The sequence below is a fragment of the Rhododendron vialii genome, chromosome 13a, assembly GCF_030253575.1.
Source record: "Rhododendron vialii isolate Sample 1 chromosome 13a, ASM3025357v1".
Taxonomy (NCBI): domain Eukaryota; kingdom Viridiplantae; phylum Streptophyta; class Magnoliopsida; order Ericales; family Ericaceae; genus Rhododendron; species Rhododendron vialii.
Genome location: NC_080569.1, coordinates 8,566,391 through 8,591,551, shown reverse-complemented (window position 1 = coordinate 8,591,551; position 25,161 = coordinate 8,566,391). Strand labels below are relative to the sequence as shown.

The 25,161-nt window shown below is 37.8% G+C and overlaps 1 protein-coding gene across 2 annotated transcripts; it reads right to left on the bottom strand.

Annotated features, from left to right (window-relative positions):
- Positions 1 to 5,421: 5,421 nt before the first annotated feature.
- LOC131314694 (abscisic acid 8'-hydroxylase 2) lies at positions 5,422 to 12,697 on the bottom strand. 2 transcript variants are annotated; one of them, XM_058343517.1, is made up of 8 exons: positions 12,374 to 12,697; positions 11,787 to 12,105; positions 11,517 to 11,666; positions 10,231 to 10,482; positions 9,259 to 9,348; positions 8,920 to 9,105; positions 8,439 to 8,557; positions 5,422 to 5,585 (listed from the first exon to the last, which is right to left on the bottom strand). In XM_058343517.1, exons 1-8 carry the CDS (start codon positions 12,595 to 12,597, stop codon positions 5,459 to 5,461), a joined length of 1,467 nt encoding a protein of 488 aa, XP_058199500.1. In that variant the 5' UTR covers positions 12,598 to 12,697; the 3' UTR covers positions 5,422 to 5,458. The 2 variants fall into 2 exon arrangements, 1 of the variants encoding a protein (XP_058199500.1); XR_009196470.1 differs by having other exon boundaries at positions 5,442 to 5,585; positions 9,009 to 9,105.
- Between the last annotated feature and the right edge of the window lie 12,464 nt (positions 12,698 to 25,161).

Below are 25,161 nucleotides of genomic sequence, written 5' to 3'. Positions count from 1 at the left end.
TGGTGCTTTTGTTTTCATGAAATTGCACCTTAATTCCTTTTGAATGCAATTAGTGAGTTCTAAGGAGCTACAGGATTCAGTTCTCACCGCAATTACCTGAAAGCTATGCATCCCTGCTATAAAAGCCACAAAATATACTGCAACCCCCTAAGTTCAGTTTCATACCAGGTAGAAAACCGAATATGTGATCCATTGCCAGAAAGAGAAGTTCAGGATGAAACAATCATATGCATGTGTAGTCGTTTGACTCGTTTCCGCAATGCAACTGAGATAATTGTGAATGCCAAATTCAAATTGTTCTTGTTGAAGCCAAGAAGATGCCCAAATTAGGTGTGGTAAGCCGTTTGTGCTGTACTGATTGGTCTTCATTTGTTCAGTTAGTGCTGAGCCCCGTTTACTTATTGGTTGCGTAAGTTGATGTAACACCTTTCAGAACGATTTTTCACTTCAACGCCAAAGCTGCAGCCTAAGGGGTTATACAAAAGAAATCGGTCCTACATAGAAAAAACAATAACACGGTACTGTTGTTGCAAAAACCAGTTTTTGCTTAATGCTGGTAAAACTTACTGATCAATTGGAAAATATGTAAGTCTACTTCAAATTAGGTACTGATGTAGTGAAGCAACGATGACAAAAAGGATTCGGTTGAAAGCGGTGTTAAATTTCTTACATATGAAATCAATTCAGGTTTTGCGAATCACGATAGCCAGAAAGCATTTACCACAAAGCTGAATAAGAGCAATGCATAACAACTGATGTTAGTGCCAGTAACGTATCCTGTAGGTGGAAACACTGGAAATGGTGATGTATTGAAAACTTCTCATAATCGTCTATAATTGAGTTAACACCCACAAAATTAGAATCACTGATATCGTCCCTTCATCTTTCTGCACTACAACAACAGCAACACGAGCTACAGGTCATAGTTCAACCTTTTAGCTGAGGCCAGTAATACATATCAGGTGTCATTGAAGGATTAATGAGGGATAAGACAACACAACCTTCAAAGAACCTTGCAAATAAAAGATCACCGGAAGGGAAATGAAGAGGATTCAGTACGTTTGATTAACAATCAGGAACAATACCCCAAATGTTATGTTGAGACCATTTTGGTTTGACAAGCGATGACTGAGGATTTTCTGTTCTCTGACCATCCACAGTCTCTCACCTTCCACTTGGAACCCTAGCTTGAACCTATCATAATTTGTCGTCTCAGCTGCCTTGAATGCCCTCTCACCCAGAACACAGAACATATCATCTTGGTGAAGTACTTCTTTTTCAAGCAACAGTTCGGCAATCTGAGCAACTTGTTCTTTATGTGTGAAGACCTATTTAGGTGTTAACTGCTGTGAATGAATGTATAACCAGAAGAGAGAAGATTTGAGATCGATCAGTGTTCCATGAAGTGAGTTTACTTGCTTAAATGTTACTATTTAATGTTGACTTTGGAAAGTTGAGATTTCATTCAAAACAAACCATTACAGATGGACAAACAGGGACACACACCTGAGATCAGAACCAAAGTTATAACAGACTCTCAGCAACAACTGGCAGGAACAAAACAGACCAAACTAATGACCGTCCAGTAGGAAATGTCTCTAAGAAACAGCAGATCTACATTTTACGTCGTGTTTCAGGTACTAGTTATGTCCCTTAGATTATGTTCAGTAACATTGAACAAAGCCATTCTGATCTTTGGGGTTATTCCTTAAGTGGAAAGACCCTTGTAGCCTCTCAAGCATAGTGAATAGCCCAAGGTAGCTCACTGGACCACAATAGAGGACTCCTATTAATGTGCCACATCTCCAGAGGCCCATGTATTTCTGGAGTAAGCACAACCAAAGAAGAGGTGATCATGGTACTCTTTTTCCTCATTACAAAGCCCACAAATCTCATCCACATTCATTCCCTCTTTTATTAGTCAATCCCTCGTAGCAAGCTTTCTTGTACAACACGGCCACCAAACAAAGGTCCATTTAGCAAAATTTTGTTTGCACCAGACAACAGCAACCCATTGAACTTTCTCTCTAGGAATTCTTATTGCTTCCCAGGGTGATTTAGTGGAATTTTGCTCATTAGAAGTAGCAAGACAAACCACTCTGTCACTGCACTGCATATGAGGAATTAACCAGATCTACTGCAGTATTTTCAATGAAAAGCTGATAGACCTTATTCCTCAACATCGGCCAATTTAGTAGCCATTAGAGATGATTCATGACAGTGGATACCTTGTCATTAGAGCTCCATTAAGTTCCTTTCAGTTCTTTCCACCAGAATTTTGATATCAGGGGCCCAAAATCTGCCAATTTTCGACCCAAATCTTCACTGTTCAACAACATGCTTAATTACGGTTGGCCTAAAGCCCTAAGCTTGAAAAGCTTCCTCCCTTATTTAAAAGGAGTCTTGAGGCAGGGCCATGACCCAAAAATTCTTTTGTCTAATGACATAGGTATCAGGTTTTTGTTTAAGGTCCAGAAGTGCCTAACCATAGTAGCTTTATTCCTATCTTTCTAGGCTTCCCAGACCCACTTCCTCAAGTTTAGCACCAGTCTGTTTTAATGCCACTCCAGATCACAACTCACATGAAAGCCCTGAAACCATTTTCAATGTTCTTAAGAATTCTACTATGAGGCAAGACAAAGAGGGTGCACAGTCATGCTTGCCGACTCCAAAATAGAATGAATGAGTTGGACCCTTGAACAAGTTAAAATGTGCACGGTTCGGAAATGCTTTGTTTCAATACTAATTTGAATCTTTAGGAAATAATGTCATTCGAATTCCTTGATTTTGCGACAGGGGCTGCCATGTGCAAATTGAGCACAAACACCTTGTTAATGACACAATTTTTACTTTGAATACGACTTCCGTATGCATAAGGTAGCAAATTCCATGCTTCTGAAAGGATCCAGCCTAACACGGACAACTCGGACTATTTCACTGAAAAGAAACATTTACCAGGGCATCACCTTTCGTCCTAAATATTTTTTTTTTTTGGTTAGGACCTTTTGTCCTAACTTCACTGCCTGTTCATGGAACCTACCAATATAAGTTTCTGATATGGGTGTTTGTTCGTCGTTTAATGATGTTAATTTCAGTTAAATAGACATGATGTGATTTCTATCCTTTTTCAATGAATGGAATACAATACAACAAAACTGATCTTATCCTTGTTTGAGCAATTTGGATTCTGACAACGTGGAGTATGATTGACCGGATTCACAGTTGTACAACCTCGATCATCACTCAGCCGTTTCCATCTTTTATATTACCTTTTCTCCTCTGCAATCCTCACCTCATTTTTCAAATCAAGATTCATGAATCAGAGAACTATAAGACACTTCATATCTGTTTTGTTTCGTTCCAACTCGTTCACAAATTTTGTATGCATGTACGGTGATAGTGTCAATATCCTGAATCTATGAGTTGATGTTTCAAACTTTCAACTCTCTTTGACAATGCTTGGTGTGATGTTGCCTCTTGGAAAACTTCATCTCCTGGTATGCAGAAAGGCAGGTAATCACACGCTTCATACAATTCCTTTCTCCTCCAAATTCTTGTGTTTGGAAACACTTGTCATTTCTGGTACAGGACGGGGCCTAGCTTTTGCTTTCAGAATTAAAGCAAGTCGACAATTGATTCCACATCTGCAACATCCATGGCATGGATATGAAATCTGTGGACAAGCTCAGGACTTCATGGACATCGGAGTCAACACGATAAGGTGATTGGTACGTACTGGTATTTTTTCTTGTGGGTGGTAAAAATTTGGCTCTTTGCTTCAAATCTTGACAAGAGAGCTACAGTGTTTGATTTGTTCTGTACAAGTTTTTTAGAATTAAACTTCTGGGATAGCAATGCATGCGCCTTGCAAAAAACGTCGTAAAAGTCTCTCCACACAAATTTACGTGCACAAATTATAAAGATTTAACTGGAACCGAACAATTTCAGACACATCTTCATTGAAGTTTGAACATATAAATCCATTTAGGTTGCATTGATCAATAAAAATTGGATGTAGTAAAAGTCCATCGAGATTGATTCTCCATTGTGTTTAAAACTTCCCACCAGATTACATGTACTAAAATGTGTCTGTACGTCTGCTTCTGTGCATTATCAGTCGGCGCAGTCCTCCGACAGAAAATGCACGAGAACAGAGGACGAGCTCCGGCTAAAAGTGCACGAGAACAGAGGTATAAAGGGTTTTTCGGTACAGAAGATTTGACCTCTTAAAACTTGTAAACCAAGTAGTGTCTCTTTCAAGTGTTTATCTTGTCTTTACTAGATTGTGTTGGTACATTGACTTACGTGGCGCTTTGGTGTGCACTTCCCTTTATCATGCCACGTTCTTCAGACCATCCAAATTTCCCTCAAACGTCACCAGTACCGCACCTGGCCCAGTTAGGTTAGCTTTCGAGATGCTTGCTGTCTCTGAAGTCCGAACACAATGAATCAGTCACTGTAAAATGAACCAAAATCTCAGGGGTCTACTACATTGTCCTCATTTCAGACCACACACACCTGATCCTCATTTCAAAAATCATTGGCTATAGATCTGAATCATTTCAGAATCGGTCTTGGAGTAGATTGTGCGATGTGAGTGTAACGGATAGAATGTCAAGTCCATAACGGTAGAATACCAAGTACATGACATTCTATCATTATACTTATGTTCCACAATCTAGTCTCGAGATTTCCACAAAACGAAGTGCGTTTGTGTGTTATTAGGAGTTTGGAACAGAATCTACATATTTTTAGAAGGGATTTCTTGCTTATTGTATCTCAGTTCTCTCACAAATTTACCCAAACCACGAAGAGGCAGAAAAAGATTTAAATCATAAGACATATCAACAAGCATTCATATATTAAAACAACTTACAGCAGGGGAATTTGTTCAAGAATATTTAACCGAAACGTAAAAACATAAATCTCAAATGGGGTGCATGTTGGCGAGAAACTTTTAGGTATACCGGGGATACCAAGCCCCATAGTATCCCCTCTGGTTCGTTTCTCATTTTTCGGCCATTTTCCGATCACATTTGAATAATCGATTTTGTTCATTTTGTAGAGTTCGGCGAGAACTTTAATCATGCCAAAAATTGTGTTCATCGGACTTTATTTGATACATGATCAGCACACATGAAAATTGCAAAAAAACCAAAACTGGGTTTTGATTCAGTGCGTTTTTTGACTCAGTTTGGGTTTTCTTCAATTTTCACGTGTGCCGATCATGTATCAAATAAAGTCCGATGAATACAATTTCTGACATGATTATGGTTCTTGCCGAACTCTACAAAATGAACGAAATCGATTATCCAAACGCAATCGGAAAATGGCGGAAAAATTAGAAATGGACCGGAGGGGATACCACAGGGCTTGGTATCCCGGTATACCTAAAAGTTTCTCGCATGTTGGCACCCCAGAAGAAAAAAAAAAAAAAAACGTTCCGATCGATGCCGCGTCACGTGCTTGGATTGAATAGATCATTTCTTGATTTGATCCTCTGGTGTACTCTTATTGGCAAGCCTCCTTTAGGTACCGGGAAAGGGCCGTATTGTATGCCCTCCTCCTCTCCTATAACTTTCCATCTGATGCCAAACACGAAAACAAAAACATATAAAACTGCATCAATATATAAAATATAACAACATTAAATTTGACGAATTAAAGAATAGCCTCATTCATTTGGGTGACATATTTTTGGAACCCATATATATAAATGAACCCTTAATATGGAGGACCTTCAATTCCTTACGTCACATTTGATTTATCATAGTGGGTCAAATGGGATGGTTTTGTGCATCATCTGAGCCGCCCGTTTGATAATCCAACAATCCAGATTTTATCTCGTCAATGAATAGCTCGGATCCTTCAGTTCAGTGTTATAATTAACAGCCCAAACCTACTTATACATTTAAAATGGGCCTTTGCCATATTTAGGGGCAGATTGAGTAAGGGGCATGTGCCCCCACCCCACCCCACCCCATCCCCCCCTTTTTTAAAAAAAATTTATAGTTTATTTTTTATGCAAAAATGAGTATTTTTTGGGCAAAAATGAGTGGGAGAATAAGAAATCCACACAGAAAACTTGATGGGAAGAACTCGCTCGACGCTTAATTTATTTTGTCATTGCCGGTCGCTCGTCTCTGTGGTCGTCGCCCGTCACCTCACCGCTTTCCTCACCAATTATCAATTAAATTTGGGCTACACGGCAAATTAAAGTAACATTTTATTGAAAGGACTTTTAATTTGGGGCCACATAATTTAGGACTTTTAATTCTTTTCTTTTAAGATTCGTAATATATATCTTGATTGTTTGGAAAAATTAGGTCTTCATTTCTTTACTTGGTTTTTATTCAATGAATGAAATTTACAATTCAATTTTTCATAGTTTGTGCGCTTAATTTCAATTTTTGTTTAAGGTTATTAGTATAATTTGTCTTAAGTGAGGCAAATCCTGGGTCTGGCAGGGGCCATATTCAACCCCAACCTCCTGTACGTGAGCCCATGACCCATGACTTTGAAAATAGTCTGTTAGGAGTACTATATAACTAGATAAACTAACCGAGCTACAAAGACTGTCAGTGACAGATACGGAGTATTAAGTGTCGACCCAACGTAGGCATGTAATTTATGAAAGAATGCTGCTACAGGTACAGCACTTGCTGCACAACAGCAGTGTACAGATCATTTTTGCTCTCGTTTTGGGTCTCGCAAAGATGATCAGAACCGCTCATTTTGTTCAAAATACTTCTTTTAGGGTCCCCTGTGAAAAATCACCTCAATCCGATATCGATAAGGGTGTTTATGAATCATCCAACTTTGCTTAGGTTAAATTTTGAAGCAAAATTAGATAATTCATAAACACCCTTCCCGGTATCGGATTGAGATGATTTTTTACAGAGACCCTAAAAGAAGTATTTTGAACAAAATGAGCGGCTCTGATTATCTTTGCGAGACCCGAGACTAGAGAAAAAATGGTCTATGCACTGCTTCTGTACAGCAAGTGCTATACCTGTAGCTTTACTGTTTATGAAAAAAATACGTGCACACGTACACGTATGTGTATCCACAGATAGGGATAAGGATGCGGAGTTATTCGGTCCGTTCAATCCACGTGAGTCCCGTAAATGTATTCAGGAAATCATATGTATCGGATAGTTTCAAATGTTTGCACGAAATACGTACGTGTGCATGTAAGCCCTTGGTTAATGGTTTGGTACGCGTAGAAAATCACCTCGAATTCAAAAAATTCGATTGTGATTTACTTGGATTTATGCTTAATAATAATTCTTGGATACCGAATTATGGGACCATTTTTCTATCCTGTTTTTATGTGGTTGGTCATGAGTCCTCATGACTCATCAGCGGGAGAAATTTTTCAGTGCCGAGCGGGTGCCACGTGGTGCCCGTTCGGTGTATCCGAGCCGTCCATTTCGGTTTTGGATGGCTCGGATTTAGAGAGAAAAAGAGGAGAGAAAGTGTTTCAATCTGGGCCGTCCAATATAATTTTTGACAGCTCGGAAGTGTTTCCTCGGACGCCACGTCAGCCAAGTGAAGTGGTACCACCCGACAATGAAAAATTTCTCCATCAGCGGTGTCAAAGTCATGCGAGACAAATACAGTAGTAATCCGTAATCGCATCTTACGCATGAAATTGGTGCCTGAATGCATGCATGCCACGTATATGTAAATTTCGGCTTTGTTGACAATTCTCATCTAACTTGGATCTTTGGTGCCCATTTTCCTCACTCACTAGGAAAGGTCACTCTCGATAAAGGTTTTGAATGCTTTACCGACTAGAATAACGATTTTTCTATTAGTACTATATGCACAGATATTGATGAAATACAGGGTACTGTTTTGAATTTATGGTGTTATATTAGTTTTTTTTCCCACTTCACAAAAATTTAGTGTAACGCATACATTTAAAAAATTAAAAATTAAAAATAGTTCGGTACCATCCGATACTAACCGGTATTGTCCAGAATTTACCGTAACCAGGTAGGTACCTAAGTAGGCCTGTACCATCCAAAATTAACCAGTATCGGGTACCAACGGAGGTACCGATTGGTATTTGAGCCAACATAAAATTGGTCAATACCAATACGGTACAGGATTCAAAATAACCTTGCTTCCAATGCCTTGAGGAAATTAATACATCACGATCTTTCCTATACTATATAGTATATATAATATAGGATGTGATTTTGAGCACTTTAGTTTTTGCCATTGGCAATTCATATTTTGTTTTGTAATCTCACATGAATTAAGAAATAAAATAGAGTATCAGTAACTAAAACAGGAGTGCCAAAAATTAATTTCCATAATATATATATATATATATATATATATATATATATATATATATATATATATATATAGAGAGAGAGAGAGAGAGAGAGAGAGAGAGAGAGAGAGAGAGAGAGAGAGAGAGAGACCTGTAAGAGGTAGTGAGGTGGTGGAGGAGGATGAGCATCTCGAGCTTGGCCAGCTCACTGCCAGGACAAGAGTGGACACCATTCCCAAATGGCATGTACGTGTTTGGTCTCGGTGGCACCTGCACCCATCAACACCACACACATTACACAATTACACATCATGCACCTCTTCAATATAACCATAGATTTTCTGATCGTTCGTGCTACCACGTTATCATAGGCTGGGCCACTGCCAGTCTGCCACGTATGTGCTGTTCCAACACCCCGACCATTAGCATCGCACATTTTTATATGGTTCACAACTTAACGGAAGAATCTTGGATAAATGTGTAGTGTTGTGAGGTGTTAGAGCATCACGTGACAGAAAATTATGGGTTTAATTTCACATATGGTGAAATGTAATTTGTGGTAAAAAGAAAAAAGAAAAAAAGAGAGGAAGAAGTAGTGCGTGTGGAAATGAATCATGGGCTAGATAGCTCACCTCGAATCTTGAAGGGTCGAATCTATGGGGTTCAGGAAAGAAATCTTCAGAATGGTGAATGGTTCTGAAGAGAGGAAGAACTTTCCAACCTTTGGGGATGAAGTAGCCTTCCAATTCAACGTCTTGGACTGCTTCCCTGAATGTGAACGACAGAATACTTGCTCTTCTTAGCGTCTCCTGTATTACCTGATGATCCACAGATCCATTAGTCCAAGTGCGCACCACTAAAAGATTTGTTCAGTCGTTAATTTTGAAATTTCAAAATTAATCGTGGTATACGCAAACTGATCTGGATATTCGGTTGTCAAAAAAAAATCAAGTAGGAGAATAATGATATACCCGGCTAGTCAGAGGCATGCTTCGAGTGTCATCCCACGTAAGTCCACGGTTGGCTTCAACTATTCTGCCTCGAATTTCTTCCTGTTCCCTCTGCAAAAAATTGTGAACAAATGCATTAGACCAACTATACAACACAAAAACTAAATAGCATGAAAGGGATACCCAAAAGTTTGTTAGGGTTTTTAGTACTATGATATGACAATTGTGGTTTCCCCCTATATATGGAATATGAATGCCATTAAAAAAATTCAAGGAAAATCACGACCACCAAACTTGAATATTGTTTTTTATAAGAAAATATGAAACCCTTTTCAGGATTGATTGGGTTCATGAAACATGTTCATGAAATTGTCCACGAAAACAAATTGAACGGTTCAGATTCACACAGATGTCAATCTGAACCGTCCAATTCGTTTCCATGGACCATAACATTTTCCTACCCTTTTGGAACTAATCTGCTTGGTGTAGAAATGTTATACACCATCTTGTTTTTTATTACTCGTTATTACGTGGCAAGATAGATGTTAATTGGCATGAAGGCACAGCTCACATGGTTGAGCTTGCTCCTTGGAATTAACTCTTCCATCTACCAAGTCAGAGAGTTTTAACTCTCACCCATTAAACTCTTCCCTACATACCCAGAGTCTACCTTGACTTTTCAGGGGCTTAAAGTTAAAAATAAAAAATAGAGCCTCTTTCGTTGAACTATAAGAATGAATAAAAAAGTCGGAGAGATCCTTTCAATTCAGAATTTTTCAGAGGCCTAAAGCGACCGCAAAATACAAGCTTTAGTTCATAGCCGGCTCTGTACCTACCCTAGATTAGAATACATGCAAGATAATATCCTACGTCTTGCAAAAAAGAAAACATACGCGGCAAGATATATAATTTCTAGCATTTCCAAGAAAACATATATACGTGGCAAGATTTTAAAAAAATAAAAAATGAAGGGTTAATTAAAGAACTAGTTACCGTAACAGCTTCTAAGAGATGTCCATTATCATGCAAATATTTCAAAACCCAGGTTAGAACACTCGCAGTGGTATCGTGAGCAGCAAATATTACTCCGATGATGTTATCGGCAATTTGAGAGTCAGTCAGATGATTAAGCTTCTGGTCTTTGGCACCCAATAATGCCCCCAGCAGCCCTCCTCCTCCTTGTATACTGCTCTCTCTTTTCTTCTGTATCAATTTCCTCAGTGTCTCATTTAGAAGCTTCCTTGCCTGTAAAATTAATTAACAGCAAATTGAACACAACATGATATATATATAAATATATATATATATATATATATATATATATAAAAATTAACAAACTTCAAAAATATTTTAATTAATAAACCAAAATATTAACAAAAGACTTGTCGCGGAATTGAGAGATGCTACAATACCTACACCTCCTATTGGATGTGTACAGTGTGCATCTCTTGATTCATAAGATTCTGAATAAAATTTCATGACGTTTTTGGATTAAAGAATTCATAGGAACCCAAGTTCATAACATCAATATCGGATTCGTAACTTTTGTAGGAAAAGTTCATAATAAGAAATTCAAAATTGAATTCAAGCGGTGCATGTATATATGATCGATGCACACTCATATTTGAGTGTGTGTATTGTAGCATTATACTAGAGTACTGCTTACATATCTAGATGAACGTTGCTGCCCATAATCATGTAAGGGGCGGAGCTGTGTTGGGGCTCCCCGGCATAAGCACTCCGAGCGTCTGAGTTTTAAATTTTTTTATTTTGTACATAATTGATTTTGAATATTATTAGATAATTGTTCGTGTATGAGCTACCTATAATCTAAATAATTTTTGTTTGATTTGGTAAAAAAAAAGTTTACTTTACATTCAATTATTATATAACCACAAACATTTTACATACACCCACATCTTTTGGTGGGCTTTACACACACTAGAGATGTAGTATATATGGCTTTAATGTGAATGTGAGTGGGTTTGTGTAAGTGTTTGTGGTTGTAGAATGATTGTTTTGCATAAATACGTGACAGTTAAAGTAACCTAAAGAAAAAAACAAAACAATTGGTATACTTTAACTGCATTAGGCTATAATCATTTCTATATACCAATGTCATTAATGTACAAAAATCTTATAATACAATTAATATACGTTCCGATAAAAAATATATGTCTATCAAGTCCTCTCCTTGAAGTCAGGCTCCTTGAAGTCAGAATTCTGGCTCACCAGTGACCATGTATGTGGCTGCCATTAAAAACAATGCAGTACTATACCTTTATTGCTCTGTGAAAAAGAGTTCCGGGGAGATCTAAAGGCATGGAATTGTATCCCTTCTCCAAACAACGGTACAGTTCTTTTATTCCTTCCATCTCTAATTCCAGGCTTTCACCAAAGGCTGAAATCATTGCCACATCAAAAGCATACTATAACACACCAGGAAAAAATGAAAAAAAAAAAAAAAAACCTTTAGAATTTCTCAAAAAGGGAATTAATTACTCCATTATTCAATTTCAATGGAAAATTTTGTTTATTGATGGGATTACCCTCTTCATCTCTTGTAAAGCGTTAACGGTGCTGCCATCCCAAGTTGGAAGAAAACCCAGAACGATTTTCTCAATGTCAGGGACCGAGCCTCTGATTGCAGAGGGCACAAAGGAGGCTTGAACCAACTTCTTGAGCCTGGAGTGGTAAGCCCCTTGGTGAAAGAATAGAGCCTCTGGTCCAATCATCTTCTCTTTGCTTGGGGGATACGTTGGCTTGAAGAGGTGAGCTTGGCTCACCAGCACAATCTTTGCTGCTTCAGGGCTTGATATCATCACACATGGGCATCCCAGGATGTGTGTCTTGAATATATCTCCATTCCTACCCGTTACAACACATTGAGACTTACAAAATAAAAAATAATAATACCGCAATGATGTGGCAGTGACAGTTATGAAGTCGATATTAGATTGGTATATATGGTTTTTTAGTTTTGTTGACAGCTTTGAACTCGGTACCAGGATAACGTACGTGGCAGTGACAACGGCAGCGACAGTTTCAAAATTTTCGCACGAAAACCATGGATGTTTTTTTTTTTAAAACTTGAAATGAAATTGTTGGGGATGAGTTAATTGTGTGGTAGGAGTACCTTTTTTGCCTGATGGAGAAGAAGGAATTTGGGTTTTGAGAGTAGAGCTCGAGTGTCTCTCCAATGTAAGGCCAGCCCATGGAACCAGGAGGGAGGCGTTGGTCTCTGGGGTGGCGCGGGCGCCATTGAAGGAAAAACCACAGAAGGAACACGGAACAGATTAGAATTGGGACAAAGGAAGAAATAGTAGAGAGTAGGATATCAAAAGTGCAAGAGATTTCCATGGCTGCGGTGGTGGTTGAAGTAGTAGAGAGAGCTTAATTGAGTTGAACATGTAAATAGGGTGGAGGTTGAAGATGAGATCTAGAGAGAGAGGGAGAGAGGGTGGGGTTTTATATAGAGGAAAGAATGGGGTGGGTGGAGGTTTGGGACAGCCGGACAGGCGTCACCGAGCATCTGGGAACACCTCATAATTGACAAATACTGGAGTATATATTATTTCTACTTGGGTTGTTCAACGGATAAACCGAACCACTCAATCCGTTCAAACCGAACCAAACCGAGATATGCTACGGACAGATAAGAATCTAAAAATACTAATTCTAACTGTTCCGGATTGGTTCCGGTTTAGTTCCGCTCAATTCGCCCAATCCGCAATATTTCTATTTCTCTACGGAAGGTTATGAATGATGTTGATCAATTTGAACAAATTTCCACAGATAATAAAGTAATAAACATGTATTCTATGATGTTTTTAGGTTTTATGTTGAAATGTTAATAACCTTCTCTATTATGATGTCATTTTGGACTTTTAAAATTTGTATGGACGAACGTAACTGAATTGGATAATGTAATAGTTTATCTTCAGACTTTAGGGTGGATGAATATAACTTAATTCTAAGTAATGTTGGTTTAGACTTGTTTGAATTTGTGGCGGACTTGATTGGACTTGAAGTTTTGGAGTTTTATTTTTCAATTTTTAAGTGTGTATAAAAAAAATAAATTGCAAACTCAAATCTGCCGAAACCATCCAAACCGATCTGCGCAAACCGCATCTAAACCGAAGCAACCAAATAAACTCACGGACAGTTGGCAGATGGAGAAAAACGACAATCCGCCGCGAATGGATCGGATTGAGAACCAGACCAATCCGCATCAACCCAATCCTCGGGCAGACCTAACTCCTACCATAAAATAATGGAGTATAACCTAGAGAGAAAAAGAGAGTCCTCTGTCGGATGAAATCTGGACTATTAGATTGCCGATCAGACGGCTCGGACGATACACAGCACGGTACTGTACGTACACCCCTTCCACAGCACCATCCTTGTTACGTCCTCTATCGAATGGAATCTGAACTATTGGATTATCGAATGGATGACTCATATAATACACAACAGGGTACTGTGCACCCTCTCCCAGTGCGTCCTCTATCTTTCATGGTTTGATTCTGTTTGAACACGTATCTGGATGCTAAGATGAGGGTGAGCTAGCAGTGAGGACCATGCAAATTATGGATTCCACCAACTCAAAGCGCGTGCACGGGTTTTTTTTTTTTTTTTTCTTAAAACATTTATGACATTTGACCATACAATAGTTGCATGGTGCATGTCTAATTGATTTGCGCTTCCGGAGAATGTCCATGTGATATTTCGAGTTACTCCATCGCCGTATATTCTCGTTGGAGTCTACAACTAATTAAATGCAAAGACTCTTCTTAAATAATCGGTGCTTAAATAATCGGAAGCACCACGTGGCCCGTGGTCGAGTGCTTCTGAATAGCTAGTATGATTTGGTTTGATTTGACACTCTCCAAGTGCAATGTTAAGTCATTGAATAATACTCCATGATTAGTGTCACCTAGCTAAACTACCAAATTAATTAAATATATCTCACTAACGAGATAATGTTAATCTAACCCTTGCGTTCTTCATGTAGGTTTCCAAATGCTAGACGAAAGTTATAGTATACGTACAAATGAAGAAGATGATTAATGTTATGTCTCGCCATTGTATTTAATCATGTACACTATAAAGTGGGAAAAAAATAAATTTATTTCCTAACTCTTTTAATATTATTCTGACACGCTCCACATTATCGCTAGCGAGGATCGAGACAATTGGGAATGGTGTTGCGCAGTGGTATACGCAGTACTGTATTGCGCACCTTCGAGCCGTCAGATCGTGCATCCGACAGCTCGGATTTCATCTCAGGAATGAAAGGCTCTTGATCGTTAGTTGCCGAGATGAAATTTGAATCGTTGGATGCACGATCCGACGGCTCGGAGGTGCGTAGCATAGCGTTGTGCACCTCACTGCACAGCACCAACTCGAAATCTGGATCAAGACGTTCTCCCGTCATTTGTCACGTTGAAATTTTTCACATATCTGGGTGTTTTTTTTTGTTTCGGTTTCACACGCACTGTTTTCGTTTGCTGTGTGATTTTTGCAATCGATAGTTTCCAAGGTCCGTAGAGGCGTTGTGGGTTGAACGTGGAGTTCGATTCCTAACAAGGAGCGCTCCATGAGCCTCTATCGATCCCTACACACTCACACAGTTAGCACGACACGGTGCTCATGATGTTTTTACCACCATACGTTCAGATAAGCTCAAATGAACTGAACTGTTCTCGAGTAACTCAAGGCTCGGCTCAAGTTGACTCATTTAATTGTCAAGGGCTCAGGTTTTGGCCTTGTTTAGTAAACATGCCAAGCTTAACATCCAAAACTCAGATCAGCTCGACTCGTTTGTACAACTTTGGCTCATTTTACAGAAACTTGTTTGGTAAATGAACCAAACTCAACTCATTTATAGTAAAATTCGAACACAACAAAATCCGGCTTGACTCATTTTTATTCCTACTTAGGGGGTGTTCGGACAAATAAGCCAAAGTGGCTTATTTTTTGTCCTTATTCAAATTTTTTTCGTATCACTTGGCTTATTCTCATTTTTTTTGGGATTATTGCATCTTCATGACGAGAAGAATCTAAAAAGTATAAAATTTTGATCGAAATTCAATATTTTTTGAATAAAAACGAAAAAAGTGACTTATTGACTTATTTTTGTTTTTATATGAATTTGTTTGGCTTATTTTTGGCGGGAAAATCAATGACTTTTTTGTCCGAACAAGCATTTAGGACTTAGCACCACGTGACGGTGCACGAGTAATAATTTCCCCCCGAAAGTGACAGAAAACCAGGCCGGACCCACAACGACTCGTGACTCTGTGGGTGCCTGGGTGTGTGTTTTTGGTTGGGCAATCAGCGCGTATAGGCCTTGGGTTCAGGGCTGCCACACACGTGTTTCTTTGGGTAATGGCTTGGGACCCTTAGTCCGTACTCTCTGCACGAATTGCGGGCCTCCCTCCGCGACTTCTCAGTTTAGTCCAGTTTTTGTATCCGGACAATCTGAAAGTGTTTTAAACGGTCTAAAATTATTTGGATACATTTTTATAAAAAAAATACTCAAAACACTCCGAATAAATTTGGACCGTCCAAAACACTTCTGCATGGCTCGAAGGTAAAAAAATTGTACCAAACTGGACCGAGCGAACTAAACAAGATACGACCCCGTGGGGGAGGATCCCGTCCAATCGGTCCGGACCAGTTTAGTCCAGTTTGTGGATCCGGGCCATCCGAAAATATTTTGAATGGTTCAGATTTATTCGGGACATTTTATTACAAAAATATCCAAAACACCCCGAATAAATTTGGGTTATCCAAAGCACTTTAAATGGTTCGGACAAAAAAAAATTGGACAAAACTAGTCCGGGCGGACTGTCATGTCCGGGTTCTGTTGGGCTGAGGCCCCCACCCACCCCTGAGTATTTTTTGCTATTTTTGGTACATACAGTAGTTTCCTACTTTCTCTCTTTCTCTGTCTCCAAACTGAATGAAAGTACTCCATTGTTCTACTCAATCGAAGAAAATGACTGAACGACCATTGGAGTCCTAATAAATATTAAAACAAATTTAGGCTTTTTCGTTATATCTAATTGACTTTGTGTGACTATTAATTCGTACATCTCCTCCTATATAAAGGAAGTAAGCGCGCAAGACGATTTTGTTGGAGAAATTGGTTTGTGTTTATTTGTTTAAACAAAATGAAAGAGGTAAATAACTTTTCTTCTTTATATACTTATGAATGAAAAGAGAGAGGGAAAAAAAAAAGTGATTAGCTAATCAAAAGAGCAAAGGAAGAAAGGAAATGCACTAATGGAGGTTTTGGAAAAACAAATAGTAAGAATATAGCAAGAAAGTGAGGTGGTGTTCCATTTTTAGAAAAAGTATTTTTTTTTCAAACGAAGGTAATTTCAAGTTCAAATATAATGAAAATGAAAAATATTTTTTTAATTTTTTTTCACCGTTTAAAAGATCTCAATGAGATCTATCAAATAACATCCATATTGGTAGAATTTTTTTTGCGTAAACACATAATTTTTGAGCTTGAAATTACCTTCTTTTTCCTAAAACTGGAACGGCACCTGATTTTACTTAAAATGGTAGGGAGACAAATAGTCAATAAAATATCAAATAAAATACTTCAATCCTACATTAGGTATCACGTGCATTACGTGAAGACTTGCTTACCGAGGCAAGCAGTGACTGATCCAAAATGTTAACACAGGTTAAGGTTATTTAATCTAGTTTGAGTAATAATTAATAAATACAATATCTCAAGCGTTCTTGTAAGAATTTTTATATTATAAAACAGAGCGAGTTTCTGTTAAAAATGTCTATGCATATAAACGAGAGCAATCTCTACAAACGTTAGATCACTTCCTGTTAAACTTTTAGCGATTAGATCATTTCTCATAGTAAATTTATCATTCTATCCTATTTTTTAGGCAATGTAGCTCAATATAAATAACATTTTATCATAAAATAATTTTTAAGTCGATAAATGTTACATTCTGCCGGGCATCCGCTATTACAAACACAAATTAGTTTAAGCGTGGCCCGTCATGCATGGGCATCATGCATGACGAACATTTTGAGTGAAGACACACCGTAATTGGCATGCGCATCACATGCGACGGTACCAGTCACCACCCGGCCGTCCCACAAACAGTCGCTTCGCCACCTCTCACCACCGCCGTCCACGTACAGATATCCCACCGCCAACCCCGCCACAACCTCACACGTGTTTCGCACGTGCTCCGCTTGGCTTTCAATTTCAAAGCCGTTCGGTCGGAGTGGTTGCATGCTGCTGTTTGACGGTGGAATATTAATGCCGGCAGCAAAAGGAAGAAAATCTGCAGGCCGAACGTAAACACGCGGACGGTTCCGATTCGCACGCTCGCTAGAGATCACCGCCCTCGGCTTCTCGTCGCAGATGACGTGGACTACTCTGTGTGGGCAGCCATTACGAGAACGGAAAAAGATACGTAGGAGATTTTGTCTTTGATTTTGGGCTTAGTTGTCAACTTACGTACAGGTGTCACAGTGTCAGGCACTGGTTCCGACAGTGATGCAGTGGGACCCGATGATTATCTTCCCCGGACAGAGGATATGATCTTCTGTTCATCATTGGCATAGTTAAGTCGTATCAATGGTGGACTTTGATGCCCCCAAGGATTGAATGCAAATATTAAAACGCCATTATCGATCTGTAAATATCTCGAGCCAGTCAAAAATGAGACGTGCCGCATCAGATCATCATCAGAACGTGGATTCACAATGGGAAACAGATGTTTGTGTTGGCGTGGTCAAAGTGGTGCATGCACCATTGGAGAAGATTTGAGGTTGGAAATTGCAGGCTTTTTACTTTAATGGAGCTTTTTTTTCCCAAAAAAAATATCTGAATTACAGGTGGCAAAAAAGATGGGGGCATTGGTGGGTTTCGCAAAATCATTTAAACCGTCGGCAGAAGCGGGTTCGATATATTACTGTGCATTTTTTCCAGTAATTTAAATCGTTCATCTTGTAGTGTCCGCAAAAAAGTACATTTACACAAATAATCATGTTTATTTGATATTGATAGATACATCAAAAATTAAATTTTAATTTATAAAACAGACGGTCATGGATAGTTTAATTTTAAACTTATCTACCGTTGATTTTATGAATCACAATTCAATTTTTTATATTCCTATGTCCGATAAAGCTATTTTTTGCAAAGATAAATTGCTTTGCGAGTCCGACAAGATGAACGATTCAAATTATTACATTATACACACGATAGAACCCACAATCGGTAGTGGTGGAAAACTTGGGATTTTCACCTAAGGTGGATAGAATTTAATCTCATAGGAGGCTTATGTTTTTGGAACTTAGGTTTGGGCCATTCTAGTGTGGGCAGGAATAATAATTTGGTAGTTTTGGAGCACCGTCACGTATGATCCAATATCATCTAAAACCATAAATTATTGTGCAGTTTATATATACACTTAATTAGCTGTCATGATTTTATACATTTGGCCGGTGAAGGACCCCCACAAAATATGTGAATGTCAAAAGGACCATTAAACAATCTTTTGTGAGTAAGCTGGTGATATTGAAAAACCTATTCTCTACTATCAATTGTTTGCCTATATAACGTTTTGATATTGTGGCAGCTAATCTATATTATAAAATAAGACGGGTATATTACAGAATATTCTTTTTCAATGGTTCAGATTTATTCTTGTCCATCATTCATTCTACAACATGGTATTTTGATAAATATTGGAAACTTTAAGACCACAAAAGGAGCTCATTTTGAATTGAAATATTCTAACAATCATGGTAATCTAATATTCCGGAAATTTATGGGATAATTGTCTCAAAACTGGAATTTTTTTGAAGGGATCCTTTTCATTAAGGCATGATTTTTTATTTTGTGGAATGAATGAAACCAAATAAAACATTTACGGTAGTAATGAGTAAGTTGACATTTCTAATTTTTACGTAACAGCCAAAACAAAAAAATCCTTTTACGTTAATTTAGATCCCAATTAAGATTTTCAAATTTCATATCTATATCTATATAATATGACAGGGAAGTTTTTGAATCCCTATATTTTTTACCTTAGAATTTGACATATTTTTCCAATGGCTGAGATCTATGCGTAGTAGGGCTAGTGATATATTTGGTAATAATGAATAGTTGGAAGAATGATAAAAGGAAAATCAAAGGTAAATATTAGATAACTGATGTCCACCCATAATTTACGTAATTCATAATTGGCCAAATAATGTACACTGCTAATAATCTTCCATAATTTACGGAGGAATCTTTTTGAAATTGTTAAATGGAGACATCATTTTCTTCTTTCCTATTACATTTCACAATTATTTAGCTATATATAAGTATGAATCTTTTTGAAACTGTTAAATGGAAGGTAAATTAGGAAGATTATGAAAGGTAGCAATTATATATTCCTACATAAATTATGGAAGATTGTGGAAGGTATCCAACCTTAAGATATTGGAGAAGATTTGAGGTTGGAAAATTGCTGGCTTTTTACTTTAATGGAGCATTTTTTTCCCCCCAAAAATATCTGAATTACAGGTGGCCAAAAAGATGGGGGCATTGGTGGGTTTTGCAAAATCATTTAAACCGTCGGCAGAAGCAGGTTGTATATATTTCTGTGCGTTTTTTTTCAGTAATCTAAACTGCTCATCTTGTAGTGTCCTCAAAGAAGTACATTGACGCAAATAATCATGTTTATCGGATATTGATAGATACATCAAAAATTAAATTTTAGTTTATAAAACAGACGGTCATGGATAGTTTAATTTTAAACTTATCTACCGTTGATTTTATGAATCAAAATTCAATTTTTTATATACCTATTCATGTCCGATAAAGCTATTTTTTGCGAAGATAAATTCCTCTGCGAGTCCTACAAGATGAATGATTCAAACTACTACATTATACGCACGATAAGACCCACAATCGATGGTGGTGAAAAATTTAGGGGTTTTCACCTAAGATGAATAGAATTTAATCTCATATCAGTGATATCATACTTTGAGAGATCGAGGAGGGTTATGTTTTTGGAACTTAGGTTTGGGCCATTCTATTGTGGACAAGGAATAATTATCCGGTAGTTTTGGAGCACCGTTACGTATGATCCAATATCATCTAATACCATAAATTATTGTGCAGTTCATATATACACTTAATTAGTTGTCATGATTTTATATACATTTGGTGAACCCCCACAAAATATGTGAATGTCCCAGGACCATTAAACAATCTTTTGTGACCCTTCTCTCCTGTGTATCAATTAAGGGCTATCAGTTGTTTGCCTATATAACATTTTGATATTGCGGCAGCTAATCTATATAATAAAACAATTCAGTATTTGAATCCTACGTACATAAATCTAACGATCCAAACTTATCCCTCATAAATCCTACTATTGAGAAGTGTCATGTCCTCAATTTTCAATATAGATAATAATCATTTTCAATAAATAAAATGACATCTAAAGTATCAATAATACCCAAATGACATACCTTTCCCCGTTCTCAAAGTTTAATTCAAAAGCTACAGTCCTGGCTCGAGGCCCAAGTTATAAAAAGTACCAAAATAATATTATAATTTACATTAATCCTTCTATCAAACACTTCTTTTAAAAAAAAAAGAAAAAGAAAAATTAATGCAGAAGATCTCCTCTTTTATACCTTCGAAAACATGATCAACATGCACGCCATGCCAACTTCCTTGCTTTGTACCTGAAATTGATAGGTTGAGCTACACTAGCCCAGTAGAGAAATTTATACTCAAATTATATGAAAATGCGATGAAACATGCAATAAGGGTGAATGAGTTTCAATGAACGGACACGAGATACAAAGGAGTTACCAACATGAACAGACAAATAGCCTTCGGAATTTCGAACATCTTAGAGATCAACCTAACCATCAACACGTGGACTAGAAGCAGCATTAAAACTCACATCAATCAAACAAATAACAACAATAGTTCAACCATCTCAGAACTTTTCGAATGAATGCCACTAACCACATTCTCATTTCATACCATTCACCATAGAACCTTATTTTTAAAAAAAAATTTACTTTTTGATTTCCTAAACAATTTAGAGAAAGTTCAAGACCATCACAGGTCAAGCTCCGTTGATTCGAGTTTGAATGCCGGAGTCCATTGATTTGTGCCCAAATGCCGGATCCGTTGATTCGCTCAAAAATACCGGAGGATTTTTAGTAAAAATCCTCTTTTCAAAATCCAAAATCCTTTCTTTAATAAAACCTTAATAGAATCAACCGTTCATTCTCTTTTTCAACAGCCACGATCCCAAGCTACAAACAATCCAAACGTCAACATAAACTTCTAAAATCAATCAAAATTCTCTTCATCCGGGAGAGACATTCAACTGTGTTACCACCCCTTGCGTGACAGAAAATTCTCTCCATTTGGGTTTCCGCATTACCACACCTTGCGTTGCGGGCCCTCTAGAGTCCTCGCATTACCACACCTTGCATTGCGGGCCCTTTATTCAAATTCTCAATTCAAGCACACACACATATAAGCCATCGTTCAATGTACAAATAAGCAACATTTTCCAAATTCACATTATAATACAAACTCGTAAACATGTCACATCGTATATTGATAATTACCTTAAGTCCACATTATTCCTTTAAGTCTATTACGACGCCCTACGTCACTTACTGAACCCACAACGACTCCCCGACACACCATCCGTCAGGTTCTAAACGAGAATCTTATAGAACGAATGCCAAAGGACCTTAAGAAGATCAACTAGACGAAGCACGAGGATACGAGTCATAATCTTATCCATCGGATCACTAAACAAGCTCGTGTCTACCCATAATTCTCACCACATTACCCCTTATAGTCCACGATACTCCTATCAACCTTACGGTACGTTTCCTATCCAACGATACTAATATTATTCTCCAAGGAGTACCAAGATACAAGATCGAACGAGTCATTAGGATACAATTAATCATGCTCGAAAGTGACTTAAATATGTTCTAATTATATAGGGAATCATAACATGGAAAGAGAACAACCTTAGGTATAGCCACAAACATCGGCAAACCGACACATCTCTACTTAAATGGTCATAACTTTCTGTGTATTAAGATTTTTAAGGTGATTTTGGTGGCAAATGAAAGCTGACTTCAAGACCTTCGATTCGATATAAAGTTTGCATGAATCGGACATCGGACGAGAAAGTTACGGCCGTTTGAAGTTGGGCTGAAACCCAGAAAGAGAGCAGAATTTCCAGAGAGGAGAGGGATCGATCCCTCCTCTCTTGGGGATCGATACCCCAAGGGAAAAAACCAGATTTGAATGAGGGATTGATCCCTCATGATATAGGATCGATCCCTAGGCGATTTTCTGCAAATTTCGATAGTTTTTTTGAAGACACAATGGTTGACGATTCTAAGTCGATTGAATCACAAAATCAACTTATAAACACATAAAGAGAGTAAGAAATTCCTATCTCGAAGCATATATGCGAAGATCCAACCCAAACGAGCGAGCCCTTGCTTTTGAATTCGAAATCTTCTATGAATACTCCTCTCCGAGCTCTATCCAACCCACCACAAGCTTGAAATCACGTCTAGAGGGTGGAATGGAGGTTGATCTTCATGGGTTTTGAGTTTTGGGGTGAAGTTTTGTGAGATGGAGCAAGAGAGAGAAGGAGGAAACCGAGAGAGAGAGGGAGAGTCGACTAGAGAGAGAGGGATGGGAGACTTATGTTCTCCTACAACACACACACACACACACACCTTTTATATACTAGCACACAAACTAATTGCACTCACACTCCCTCAACTAACAATCTTATTTTAATGACCCCAAGTCCAATAAGTTCAAAAAAACAAAAAAAACATCTGCCTCATTTCTTTTTAATAATAAACCTTTAAACAATTTACGGAAAAAAATATGGGTCTCTACAAGAAGAGTCCTAGGTCTGGAAAATCTTATTTTCAATATTCTCTAACATTTTCTATTCCAACTATCTTTTGTTATGGAAAGATAAAAAACAATAAAATTTCATTACCAAAAAAAGAGCCAAATTTTGAAATTAAAAAGGGAAGTAATTTCTAAAACCTTAGCACTCTATCTCTCCGAAGCAAGGCAAAATCTTCTCTAATTTTTACTATTCCAACTCTCTTTTGTTATGGGTTGAGCTCTAGAAGCTCTCTAATTCTCCAAATCCATTGCAAGAAGGAATTGAGAGTGGCCAATTCCGGTTAGTAAATACATTGAAGAAAAAAACTAAATTCATTGAGGTTACAAAGACAAAAGTAGGGAAATTTGTGCTCCGTTTGTTTCGATGTAGATTGCATGGTAATTCTTCTGGTTATTGTTGTTGGGGCATGAACGTTATTGGGCCGATATGATGAGATCTGCATTCTAAACTTCAACTAGTGGGGCCGAAATTATTTGGAGCAGAAAATGAGCCCAAGGCCAGAGATTTCTGTACGTGCCGAACTATGGGGAACTGCTTTCCCTTTTCTTTTCTTTTTTTCCTGTCAAGAGAAAAGATTTGATTATCTGGGAGGCAGAAGCCTGCGTGTCAAAATGATGGGAATCCCATGGGAGCAAAATGGATATTCACAATCCCGGGCAAGCCGTTAGAAAGGAATTTTGGAGCACAACTATGTGGAGTCCGATTGCATTCACGTTTAATGAAACTAAAATCACAATAAAAGAATACACGCGCGGGTGGAACAATAAAAGAATACAATTCCAACACAAAGATATATAAGAAAATTATCCTGATAAAACTTCCTCCCACAACCAAAAAAATACACATTGGCAAAATAGGGGAAAAAAAAGAAAAGAAAAATTGAAGTAGAATAGGGAATATGAATTACAAACGAATTGGCGTAGTCATAGAATGTTCAACTAAGACGATAGAAGTGAATCACTAGATATTATCAAGATTCTTTTCCCAATGTTTATTAATTAATCGCAGATTCTTTTCCCAATGTTTATTAATTATAATCGCCTAGTTATGATAACAAATGTGTTACCTATCCATCTTTAATTTATAGGATCGATATTCACGAGTACCAAAATTGTATACATCAGTGGAGGTTAGCGAGGAATGCTAGAGTTAGTACAGGGGAGTCCAGAGGCTATCCCAGGGACGGAATTAGGATTTCGTAAACGCGAAGGGGGGGGGGGGTACAGGGGAGTTCAGAGGCTATCCCAGGGACGGAGCCAGGATTTCGTAAACGCGGGGGGGGGGGGGGGTGGTGGTGGTGGTGGTGGTGGTGTGCTATGAACAACAAGATTTTGAAATTCGTAAACGCGGGGGGAGGGGGGGTTGCTATGAACAACAAGATTTTGAAATTTCAAGATTCAGAAATCTAATAGTTTGTTTGGTTTAGATTTTAAATTTTACGAGTTTTTTTTTTTTGGATAATTAGTAGAGAGAGATAGGAGAGATGAGATTAATAATTGAAGAAAAAAACTTAAGGGAAACCATGAGTAGAGAGAGAAAATTGGATTTTGGAACCAGAACGAACACATTTTTAAACATTTAAATGTATAAATAACACCCATTGCAAAATATAATTCTTAAAAAATAAAAATAATTAATATTAATATTAAAATTAGAAAGAAAAAAAAAACCGAAACAACCCGGGGGCTGTGGCCCTACCCCCATAGGACTCGAACCATGATCCACTAGGGAGAGAGAGATGAACGTACAGCCAACTTCACTGAAAGTTGTTTTCGATCACGAATAGTTTCGCATAGTTCATAAATTGATTCTCGTCTCATTCTGCGCGCTAGTCAAATGTTACCCCCATGGTAAATCTAGTAACTTATTCACAAGAATAGTGTTCCTGCCAACAATGCTAGTATATAGAACTCGTACTTTGTGATGAGTGTATATGAGTTTGGGTGTG

Excerpts from the sequence above, each read along its gene's own strand:
- LOC131314694 (XM_058343517.1), bottom strand. The coding sequence starts at position 12,597 with ATGGAAATCTCTTGCACTTTTGATATCCTACTCTCTACTATTTCTTCC. Across the intron at positions 12,106-12,373 it reads TTCTCCATCAGGCAAAAAAG|GAATGGAGATATATTCAAGA; the intron begins GTACTCCTACCA and ends TGTAACGGGTAG. Across the intron at positions 9,349-10,230 it reads ATCTCTTAGAAGCTGTTACG|AGGGAACAGGAAGAAATTCG; the intron begins GTAACTAGTTCT and ends AATTTTTTGCAG.